Source organism: Schistocerca serialis, chromosome 10, assembly GCF_023864345.2.
Source record: "Schistocerca serialis cubense isolate TAMUIC-IGC-003099 chromosome 10, iqSchSeri2.2, whole genome shotgun sequence".
In the NCBI taxonomy this organism is placed as follows: domain Eukaryota; kingdom Metazoa; phylum Arthropoda; class Insecta; order Orthoptera; family Acrididae; genus Schistocerca; species Schistocerca serialis.
In genome coordinates this window covers 59,378,334-59,390,652 of record NC_064647.1, presented here as the reverse complement: position 1 = coordinate 59,390,652, position 12,319 = coordinate 59,378,334, and the positions used below count along the sequence as shown (strand labels likewise).

The following is a 12,319-nucleotide window of genomic DNA, read 5'->3' as shown; positions in this document are numbered from 1 at the left end:
TTTTCAATAGCTTAAGCAAAAACTGATGGTATAGAAATAGGTCTAAAATTGTCTACATTACCACTTTCTCGCTTTACTACTGAGTATTTTAATTGTTCAGGAAACTGACCATTCTTAAATGAAAAGTTAAAAATTTGGCTATGTACAGGGATAACATGCGCAGCGCAGTACTTTAATATTCTGCTAGGTACTCTATCATATCCAAGAACGTCCTTAGGCTTCAGTGATTTAATTGTTGACTCAGTCTCTCCCTTGTCAGTATCACAGAGGAGTATTTCAGGTCTCAGTCTCGGAAAGGTATTTTCCAAGAGAATTACATGATTCCCTGTAGAAACTAAGTTTTTATTTAATTCACCAGTAATGCTCAGAGAGTGACTGTTAAATACTGTACATATATCTGAGTTATCAGCAATAGAACATTTTTATTACAAACTGAATTTATATAGTCGACCTTGTGCTACTGACCACACACTTCCTTCACGTCCGACCATATGGTTTTAATTTTATCCTGTGAATTAGCTATTCTATTTGCGTACCACATACTCTTTGCCCTTCTAATAACATTTTTAAGCACGTTACGATATTGTTTGTAATGGGCTACTGTAGCTCGACTGTGACTGCTGCTAACATTTTGATGTAATCCTCGCTTTGTTCCTGTACACTATTCGCGATTTTCGTATTTTAGATGTAATGACCGATTGAGAAGAGCCTGGTAAAGATCTCTGTCACGGAGTGTGGCGTAAATACGCCATTTTCTCGATCCCACAACCCGTAAGGGCGCTGCACCTACGTGGACGCTATCTTTCGTTAGTCTACACCTCTCCTAGTGCACTATACTCAGAGACCCAGTGAGTTTGTATTCACAAGTGCCATTCTTTCTGAATATCCAATTACATGTCTCTGTTGTAGCATCTCTATTCATAGGTGTTTCTGTTCAGAATATAGAACATTTTTATTGAAACTGTTATCAATTTCTAACTGATGAACAAAGCAATACACGTTATGAATATCTAAATAACTATTGTGATCAGACAATGTTTGCTTGTGTGAGATGCAGATGCCACTATTGCTGACTCCAGATTAGTGAGCTGTCATACTATACACACGCTGAAGAGCCAAAGAAACTAGTAAACCTGCCAAATATCAAGTAGGGCCCACGCGAGAACGCAGAAGTGCCCGAACACGACGAAGCATGGACTCGACTAATGTCTGAAGTAGCCCTGAAGGGAACTGACACCTTGAATGCTTCAGGGCTCTGCATAAATCTGTAAGAGTGTGAGGGCATGGAGATCTCTTCTGAACAGTGCGTTGCAAGGCATCCCAGATATGCTCAATGATGTTCATGTCTGGGGAGTTTGTTGGCCAGCAGAAGTGTTTAAACTCAGAAGAATGTTCCTGTAGCCACTCTGTAGTAACTCTGGACATGTGGTGTGTGGCTCCTGCTGGAATTGCCCGTCGGAATGCACAACGGACATAAGTGGATGCAGGTGATCGGACAAGATGCTTACGTACGTGTGACCTGCCACGGTCATATCTGCACGTATCAGGGGTCCCGCATCAGTCCAACTGCGCACGCCCCACACCATTACAGAGCCTGCATCAGCTTGAAAAATAACCTGCTGACATGTAGGGTCCATACATTCATGAAGTTGTCTCCACACCCGTACAGGTCCATCCGCTCGATACAATTTGAAACGAGACTCGTCCGACCAGGAAACACGTTTCCAGTCATCAAGAGTCCAATGTCGCTGTCGGCGGGTCCAGGTGAGGCGTAAAGCTTTTTGTCGTGCAGTCATCAAGGGAACACGAATGGGCTTTCGGCTCCGAAAGCACATATCGATGGTGTTTTGTTGAATGGATCGCATGCTGACGCTTGTTGACGGCCCGGCATTGAAATCTGCAGCACGTCGCGGAAGGGTTGCACTTCTGTCACGTTGAACGATTATCTTCAGTCGTCGTTGGTTCTTGTTATCGCAGGATCTTTTACTAGCCGCAGCGATGCAGCAGACTTGCTGTTTTAGCAGATCCTTGGTATTCACGCTACACTCGCTAAATGGTCGTACGGGAAAATCCCTACTTCATCAGTACCTCGTAGATGCGTTGTCCCATCGCTCGTGCGTCGACAATAACACCACCTCCAAACTCACTTAAATAGTGATAACCGGCCATTATAGCAGCAGTAACCGACCCAACATCTGCACCAGACACCTGTTGTCTTACACGGGTGTTGCCGACCGTAGCGCCCTATTCAACCTGTTTTCATATCTCTGTATTGCAGTACGCATGACTATACCAGTTCCTTTGACGTTTCAGTGCAGTCTGACACAGAAAACAGTGGACAGTTTAGTACAACGCAATGTCCAGAAGACAGAATTTTTAACACACTGAAGTTGCTCCTTGTGTAGGGAATAAGTTACCAATGTGTGTCTTCGAAACTGCATAAACGTTCTTGTGCATTCCATACTTACTGTTAAAAGCCTGAAAAACGGCGTTTCTCCGCACGCACTGCTGCGAGAGGCGCAGGAAGAGTCAGTGAGGTTCTGGAGGGTGCCGACGGAAGTGTGGACTCATGTCAGCTCGAGTGCCGTGATGAGCTCCGCTAGATCTCTCAGCTGATCAGTGGCGCGAAAAAGTCCAATCTAGGCGGTCCCACAGATTCTCGATTGGGTTCAAATCCGGGGGTATTGGTGGCCAAGGGAGTGCGGTAACGCCCTGGTGCTCTTCGAACCACAACCGTAAACTGCGAACCTTGCATTGTCTTCCTAGCAGATGCCATCGTGACGAGCAACTTCAAACTCCATGTTGGGGTGGACGTGTTCCCCAGGGATAGACACATATTTGTGTCGAGCAAGTGTGCCTTGCAGTTCTATGAGATCACCCAGCGAATGCCACGAAAACAATCCCCAGAGCATAACGCATGGAGGGTGTTTGCTTCCAGACTTTTTTGCCGTTCACGCCAACGACCCTCTGTCCAATGGAGCATAAAACGTGATTCGTCTGATGTTTGGTTGTGGGCGCTCAACTGCACGGTCGTCAGCACCCGTACAAAGTCCCAATTTTACACACTCCAATTTTTTTACACGGTCCAGTCTAGCCACTGTCACGGATGATGATGATGATGATGATGATGATGATGATGAAATGGTGAGGTCAACACCCAGTCCCCAGGCAGTGGAATTCCCCAACCCGGCCGGGAATCGGACCCGAGACCCCGTGATCCAATCTGTAGTGACGTTTATATGTTGAATAAAGTGCGTGTACACCGCAGTTTGTAACTAATTTTCGTTTTCTTTGATATAGTTCAATAATTGTCATCCTGTGCATGGTGCAACAATGTAGGCGTGACCACAGCCTATGTTCGATACCAGCATGCAACAATAACCACTAACAGGCGGCAGTTGGCACTGGACAGTATATAAAAAGCGTCCGGGGGACGCGGAAAACAGTGCAAATGTTCTCAAAATGTGAAAATGGAGCAATTTATCTTACGCCCAAAAAGACATGATCATCGTGCTTCAGGCCAAGGATGGAAGGAGTTTACGAAGTGTTCGCGTGCTGCCGCCATTAAAGTGTACCGTGCGCAGCAAAATGGCGATATCCAAACACGACGCCGAGGCAGGTGCGGTACAACACGAGCCAGAGGTGACAGTAGCGAACGACGGCTGTCGACATGTGTGTGCGGACAAACACACCTGACAGCCTGGCCGCTCAGATGAACCGAGGGGCTACGAACAGTGTCTCCTTGACGACCGTTCAGCGAACGTTGCTGCGCAGTTAAGAGCCTCACAAACTAAACATCATCACCACCTCACTACAGACATTCGGATTTAGGTAATAAAATGCGTATACGCCTGCCGTCGTTGGCGATAATGTGGCGCAGACGAATAGCGAAATTCTGCGTGATGCGCTGAAGCGTCGGAACATCGGTGCTGTCGATGACCTCCCGAATGGCTGTTTACAGCTCAGCAATGGTTTTGCGGTTATTGCTGTACACCTTGCCCTTAAGACAGCCTCAAAAAAGGAGTCGCATGTGCTCAGATCCGGAGAATATGGCGGTCGATCGAGGCCCATGCCAGAGGTCTCTGGGTACGCCGCTGCCGGAATGCGGTCCCGACAGTCCTGCTCCAGGACATCAAACACTCTCCTGCTTCGACAGGGTCGAGGCCCGTCTTTAATGAATCACATCTGGTCGAAATGGGGATCGCTTTGGATAAAGGGGATGAAATCATCGTCCTAAACCTTTACGTACCGTTCGGTAGTCACCACGCCATCAAGAAATATTCCTTCATTGACGTTGCACACCACATAGCCACCCATTGAGGGTGAAAAGACTTCTCGATCGCGAAATGAGAAGTCTCAGTCCCCCAAATACGTCAATTTTGCTTGTTGACGAACCCATCCACATGAAAGTGGGATTCGTCGCTAAACCAAACTATACAGCGCATAGTAATTCCCATCGTGCCCTGCGACCAGCTGTGCAGTTTGAACAGCACAAGTTATGACGATTCTACTTCAGACAGTTCAATAACTTTAACTCATATCAGCACACACTCCGCTGCAGAGTGAAAATCTCATTCTGGAAACTTTAACTTTTCCCGGCGAATTGAATGTTCAAATAACTTACGGGTTTGCTGCCGGGTGACACCGTCGAACACTGCCGATATTTCGACAGGAGCACACCCTGCCATTCTCAAGGCACAAATGCAAGGAAGAAGAAATGTGCTAGCAAATTTAATAAATCGGTTCACAGCGGAGAGACGAGGAAGACACCACACATAGACCAAGTGTCAACACAAGCAAAGATAACCAACCTCAGAAATATCGATAGTTACTATTAATCAACAGATGGGGTATCACTAATTCTGTCCCTCTGATTTTTGATGAGAGACAGATCCGGATTCCAAGTAGCATTTAAAGAAACTCCACCATCTCTGTTAATAAGGTTGCTTGATAGTCTGATTTCAACAGCTTCCTTAATAACACTATCTCAATAGCTGGACGTGCAAGCCAGAATCTCCGTGATGTTGTATTCCATAGGATGACCGGTGTGAAGGCAATGTTCTGCAATAGCGGATTTGCTCGGCTGTTGTAAGCGTGTGTGACGCTTATGTTCAATACGCCGGTCTTCCACAGTCCTGATAGCCTGACCAATATATGACATGCCACAACTGCAAGGAATACGATGGACCCCAGCCTTACGCAAACCAAGAAAATCTTTTACGGACGCCAACAGGGCTTTAGTCTTAGAAGGTGCTCCAAAAACACATTTCACATCATATTTCCGCAAAATACGGCCAATCCTGTTGGAAATGCTTCCTGCGTAAGGCAAAAAGGCCGTTGCTATCGTCACTCACCCGTTGCACAGAAGGCTGATGGCGCAACGCACGTTTGATCCGCCTCTCACTATAACCATTCTGACGAAAGGTGACTTCGAGATGAGATAGCTCAGCTGCCAAACTTTCAGGGTCTGAAAGCAAGGTTCGAAGTACTCCTTCACGCTGAGCTGGATGGTGACAACTATCAGCTCGCAGATACAAGTCAGTGTGGGTAGGCTTCCTATAAACAGAATGTCCCAACGTACCATCAGTCTTACTTTTGACCAACACATCAAGGAAGGGAAGGCATCCATTCTTTTCCACCTCCATAGTGAACTGACTATTCGGTTGGATTGAATTCAGATGTTCCAAAAACCGGTTTAAATTCTCACTACCATGAGGCCAAACAACAAAAGGATCGTCTACATATCTGAAAAAACACGCAGGTTTCAAGGTTGCTGACTCCAATGCACGTTCCTCAAAGTCCTCCATAAACAAGTTGGCCACAATAGGTGACAACGGGCTTCCCATTGCAACTCCATCAGTCTGTTCGTAGTACTGACCATAGAATAAAAAGTAAGTGGAAATCAGCACATGTCGAATCAAATTTGTTAACTCGACACCAAACTCAACCTAAATTAGTTGCAACGAATCAGAGAGAGGAACGCGAGTGCAAAGAGAAACCACATCAAAAGTGGCTAAAATATCAGAGTCATTCAAACGCAATCCCTGCAATCGACGTAAGAAATCTGCAGAGTTCTTAATGTGGAGTTCACACCTACCTACTAGTGGGATCAACAAACTAGCAAGATCTTTAGCTACAGAATTAGTGCTACCTCACCTGTTGATTAATAGTAACTATAGATATTTCTGTGGTTGGTTATCTTTGTTTGTGTTGGCACTTGTTCTGTGTGTGGTGTCTTCCTTGTTTCTCCTCTGTGAACCGAGGTATTAAATTTGCTAGCACATTTCTTCTTCCTTGCATTTGTGCCTTGAGAATGGCAGGATGTGCTCCTGTCGAAATATCGGCGGTGTCAGACGACGTCACTCGGCAGCAAACCCGTAAGTTATTTGAACAGTTCAATAACGTATGTGAGAAATGCAATTTACATCATGCATCATTCGCTGCTGGAAACAGGAAATGGGAGAAGGCACAGGGAGCATAAAGTACCTTCCACCACACCCTATAAGGTGTAGAGTATAGCTGTAGGAGTTGCTGTAAATGTGTAGCCCGTGTCTTCCTCACTTAAACAAGTGTAATATGCGCAGCATTCGTCGACAAGGCTACGTCACTCTCTGGAGCAGAGGCCGGCGCTGCAGCGAGTGTTTGTGTTTGTGTCGGCGTTTGTGTTGCAGCCAGGCAGCTCACCAGGTGCCGGGCAGAGCGCCGCTGCACTTCTACTCGGCCACCAAGCACGCGGTCAAGGCGCTGGCGGACGGCTTCCGGCTCGAGCTCGCCGACTCCGGCATCAGACTCACGGTAAGCCACGGGCGTGTCTCGTCTGCGTGACCACAACACAGCACACAACAGCACCAGTTGGTGTCGTACAGTCGGGAGAAGTGGGATATGCATGTTGTCGCGAGTGTGAGAAATATTCCAACCAACCCGTTCATTTGGCTCATTAAGAGTTCTCGACCGAGAGGGAGCCACACGACTGCGATGGCTCCGGAAGAGGCGAGCTAATACACTACTGCCCATTAAAATTGCTACACCACGAAGATGACGTGCTACAGACGTGAAATTTAACCGACAGGAAGAAGATGCTGTGATATGCAAATGATTAGCTTTTCAGAGCATTCACACAAGGTTCGCGCCGGTGGCGACACCTACAACCTGCTGACATGAGGAAAATTTCCAACCGATTTCTCATACACAAACAGCAGTTGACCGGCGTTGCCTGGTGAAACCTTGTTGTGATGCCTCGTGTAAGGAGGAGAAATGCGTACCATCACGTTTCAGACTTTGATAAAGGTCGGATTGTAGCCTATCGCGATTGCGGTTTATCGTATCGCGACATTGCTGCTCGCTTTGGTCGAGATCCAATGACTGTTAGCAGAATACGGAATCGGTGGGTTCAGGAGGGCAATACGGAACGCCGTGCTGGATCCCAACGGCCTCGTATCGATAGCTGTCGAGATGACAGACAGCTGATCCGCATGGCTGTAACGGATCGTGCAGCCACGTCTCGATCCCTGAGTCAACAGATGGGGACGTTTGCAAGACAACAACCATCTGCACGAACAGTTCGACGACGTTTGCAGCAGCACGAATTACCAGCTCGGAGACCGTGGCTGCGGTTACCCTTGACGCTGAATCACAGACAGAAGCGCCTGCGATGGTGTACTCAACGACGAACCTGGGTACACGAATGGCAAAAAGTCATTTTTTTGGATGAATCCAGGTTCCGTTTACAGCATCATGTTCGGCGACATCGCGGTGAACGCACATTGGAAGCGTGTATTCGTCATCGCCATACTGGCGTATCACCCGGCGTGGTGGTGTCAGCTGCCATTGGTTACACGTCTCGGTCACCTCTTGTTCGCATTGACGGCACTTTGAACAGTCAACGTTACGTTTCTGATGTGTTACGACCCGTGGCTCTACCCTTCATTCGATCTCTGCAAACCCTACATTTCAGCAGGATAATGCACGACCGCATGTTGCAGGTCCTGTACGGGCCTTTCTGGATACAGAAAATGTTCGACTGCTGCCCTGGCCAGCCCATTCTCCAGATCTCTCACCAATTGAAAACGTCTGGTCAATGGTGGCCGAGCAACTGGCTCGTCACAATACACCAGTCACTACTCTTGATGAAGTGTGGCATCGTGTTGAAGCTGCATGGGCAGCTGTACCTGTACACGCCATCCAAGCTCTGTTTGACTCACTGCCCAGGCGTGTCAAGGCCGTTATTGCGGCCAGAGGTGGTTGTTCTGGGTACTGATTTCTCAGGATCTATGCACCCAAACTGCGTGAAAATGTAATCACATGTCAGTTCTAGTATAATATATTTGTCCAATGAACATCCGTTTATCATATGCATTTCTTCTTAGCGTAGCACTTTTAATGGCCAGTAGCGTATTTGAACAGGATAATAAGCTTAGGACGCGCAACAGCGGCTTGTGGCTGGCCTCTCGGTTGAACGGTCCAAAGATTTCTCCGAACAGGTCTCGGAAGGTCCAACGGTACCGACCGGCCGCCGTGTCATCCTCAGCCCACAGGCGTCACTGGATGCGGATATGGAGGGGCACGTGGTCAGCACACCGCTCTTCCGGCCGTATGCCAGTTTACGAGACGGGAGCCGCTACTTCTCTGTCAAGTAGCTCCTCAGTTTGCCTCACCAGTGCTGAGTGCACCCCGCTTGCCAAGAGCGTTCGGCAGACCGGATGGCCACCCATCCAAGTGATAGCCCAGCCCGACAGCTGACAGAGCTGACGGGGACCGGTGTTACCACAGCGGGAAGGCTGTTGGCGGTCCAAAGATATACGGTAGGAAAATTGCAAGTGTACCAAATATGAAGCACATCACACGATACCCGCCTTATCAGCCACGCACAGGGCACGGGGTAGAATCATCGAACCTTCTAGTAGTGCTGCTGACACCCAAACCTGCAGGTTTCAGGCAGTCAAAGCGGTAGCAAGCGTTGTGTGTCTACAGAGCATAGACCAAAACACCGATTTAGTTCGTGCTAGGGGTACGTCTTAACTAAAAGTAACGCTAGAACTACCAGAGCCTAGGAAAAACATGACTGTGAGTAGACATCATCCCTTGCTTCCGTAGAGAACTTGGTAGAGCGTTAGATCCTCGTACCAAGGTTCGCGGGTTCGAACCTCAATAGCGACAAATTTCTTTGTTGTTTGAGTGAAAGTGTGATATGAGACAACCTGTTTCTGACATGTTAAAGAGCAGTTTGGAATTTACGGCACTGTTCTCTTGGCAGTCTGCTTTCGCTTCGTTTCTTTGAAAGTAGACTGCGAAATGAGTCTTCCCACAAACTCCGAAAAGTCCTTTTACATCTCAGGAAAATATTCTCCCTTATAATAGTTTCATAAACAGGTAAAAAAACTTGTCACGAGGGCGACCGAACGCTCTACCTTCTCACCCAAGCGAGGTCTACAGTACAGTGACCCACTCACACTCTTTTCTAGTGCTCCCTAGCTCTGGTGAGACTTTTAATCACCGTTTACGCGCATTCCGTTGGACGGTGGTGTTTTGGTTGATACACTACCGACACACAACGTTTGGTACCGATCTGAGTGTCTGACATCTGGAAGTTTCGGTTTGAGTGCAAATGAAGCCATATAAATAGGACCCTCCTGTAGTATTGGGGCAGGGCAAGTTACGAGCAGAAGACGCCGTCTCCACGACTCTCGTCAGTCTGATAAGGCCTTGGTTTATTTCGCTAGCCTTGGCTAAAGTGTAACGCATGTTGGAGTAAGAGAATGTCGACTTAGGACGTCGTAGTTGGGACTTGTATACGGAGAAATGTGCCGGGGTATTTCTGTGTAATGAAATCACACAGTCATACCGTGTTCTGTACTCGACGAAATACCCTCATACTTTAGAGAGAATATAATAACCCTGATGCCAAAAATGGCAGGTGCTGAACACGTGTGAATACTAGCAAACCATCATTTTCAAAATTTAGTTCGTTGTAGCAAACAAGTGGAGTGAAACAAGACAGTGCATTGTCGCATCTGACCATCATTGCGGTCTTGGATGAGATAATGGCTAAGATGGTAGGAATAAACTGAAGAAGACAAGATGAAAGCAACGGTGTTCACGGATAATTTGATGATCTGGGGAAACAGGGAGGAGGAGATTCAGCTGGATGTTTGACAAGAAACTGCGGGATAGAATGCAATGAAATTTAATGTCAACAAATTTGAGATCCTGGTTACAACTATACAGAAAAATAGACCAACTAGCGGAATACGGATTGGAGGTGAGATGTTGAAGAAGGTGGAAAGTATCAGGTACGTAGGAAGTGTGATAGGAGAAAGTGAAAGAAATGGGAAAGAGGTCAGTGAACGTCACAGAGAGACAGGCAGAAGCATTCTTGCGAAGTGTTAGGAGCCTGATTAAAAAGGCAAAGAAGTAATACTGCATACAGAAGTTACTACATCCCAGTACTGATCTCTGCATCAACGTGGGTAATGAAGAAAAGAGATGTAAGCAGATTACGAGCATAAAAACGAAGTCCCTCAGAAGTGAATGAAAGGATAACGTTAATAGTGAAAGAGAAACCCTTGCACAGGAGCACAGGAAAATCAAGGAAAAGATGGAAAAGACACTTGAGGAGAATGGAAGACAAGGGGATTAACAAGAAGATACACGAAATGAAGATGCGAAGGAAACGACCAAGGGGAAGAACAAGGGATAGACGAAAGCTGTCGAAAAATGTGTTGAAAGAAGAGGCAAGGATAGGATCAGAGTGAACACAGAAAGATGGTGGAGAATAGGGTTGGATGGCGACACTTCTGCTCCAAACTGACCCAGCCTGGGACTGGAGACTGGTCAAGTTTAGTAAGTCATGGTTGCACAGTATTGACTGGAACTATTTACAGAAGACCAAGTTCAGTTCTCGGCCTTGGTACAAATTTTCATTCATCGCTCCAGTCTGCATACATACGTAATAGATGTTTGAGACTTGAAACGGTTTCTGGAACCCTATCGTCTCACCTATTCCTAGGTTTCAGACATTTCGTTGGATGCTAAGATGCTGTTGTAAACAGTCGGAGAGATTGACTAATGCTCTTCCAGTTTAGAGGAAATACCAAGTAGGCGTGAATGGGAATTTGGATTGGGGAGGTAGCTGTCCAAGGTAGCCTGTGCCGTTATGCAAAGCCACTGCGCCAGTGTCGCGTAGTGGTTGGCGCATCTGCCTAATGAACAGGAGAAGCGGGTTCGATTCCCGACTTGGTAAATATTTTCATTCGTCATTTCAGTCATCTTACATACGTCTTATGTACAGGAGAATGGAAAAACTGGTAGCAACCGACCTCAGAGAGGATCAGTTTAGTTTACTGAGAAATGCAAGAATACGCGACCTTACCCTAAGATTTGTAGGCTGAAGAGGGAGAAAACCTACGTTAATAGCATTTATAGGTTTAGCGTTAGCTATTGACAATGTTGATTGGCTTACACTGTTAGGACTTTTGAAGCTAGAAGGCATAGAAAACAGACAGCCAAAGAATATTTACAACCCATACGGAAACCAGTCTGCATTATTAATAAAAGTTGAAGAACATGAAAGGGAGGGAAAATTGAGAAGAGAGAGAGAGACAGTGTTTTAGGCCATCCCCGATTTTAATGAATTTGGAAGCAGCGACGGAAATCGAGAAGGACTCGAGGGGAAAGCAAATTTAAGAGAGAATAAATAGCAACTTTGAGATTTGCCAGTGATATTGAATTCTGTCATAGATGGCAAAAGACTTAGAAGGGGAACTGAACGGAATGGACAGTGTCCAAAAAGGAGATTACAAGATGAACTTCAACACAAGTTAAACAGTGGTACTAGCAAGTAGTGGAATTAAGATTAGATCAGGTAATGAGACATTAAAAGCAGTTGATAAATTTTCCTATTTAGGAAGCAAAATAACTGATGATGGCGGAAATGGAGAAGACAGAAAATGTAGACAGTCTCGTGTTGAGGTAATAATGCCCATTCTTCCTGCAGAGCTATTCGGAAGTCTTGGAGAGTGGTTGGTGGATGTTGACATGATGCAAGCCGTCTCTCTAGTGCATTCCAGGCGTGCTCTATGGGATTCAAATTGGGAGACCGATCAGGCCGCGCCATGCGTGCTATACCTTCCGTTTCCAAGAAAACATCAACCGCACGTGCTCTATGAGGTCGAACATTATTGTCCACCAATACCAAGTCTGGGTCCATAGCACCTCGCAACATGCACACTTAAGGTCCCAACTCTACTTCTACATCTACATGTACATTTATACTCCGCAAGCCACCCAACGGTGTGTGGCAGGGGGCAATTTACGTGCCACC

General features: G+C 46.5%; 1 protein-coding gene across 1 annotated transcript in view; it reads left to right on the top strand.

Annotated features, from left to right (window-relative positions):
• The window catches only part of LOC126425243 (dehydrogenase/reductase SDR family member 11-like), a 93,677-nt gene that overhangs the window by 32,475 nt on the left and 48,883 nt on the right, over nt 1–12,319 (top strand). The window contains exon 4 of the mRNA XM_050088204.1: nt 6,672–6,795. Within this exon, the coding sequence (XP_049944161.1) occupies nt 6,672–6,795 (124 nt within the window). The remainder of the gene's footprint in view (nt 1–6,671; nt 6,796–12,319) is intronic.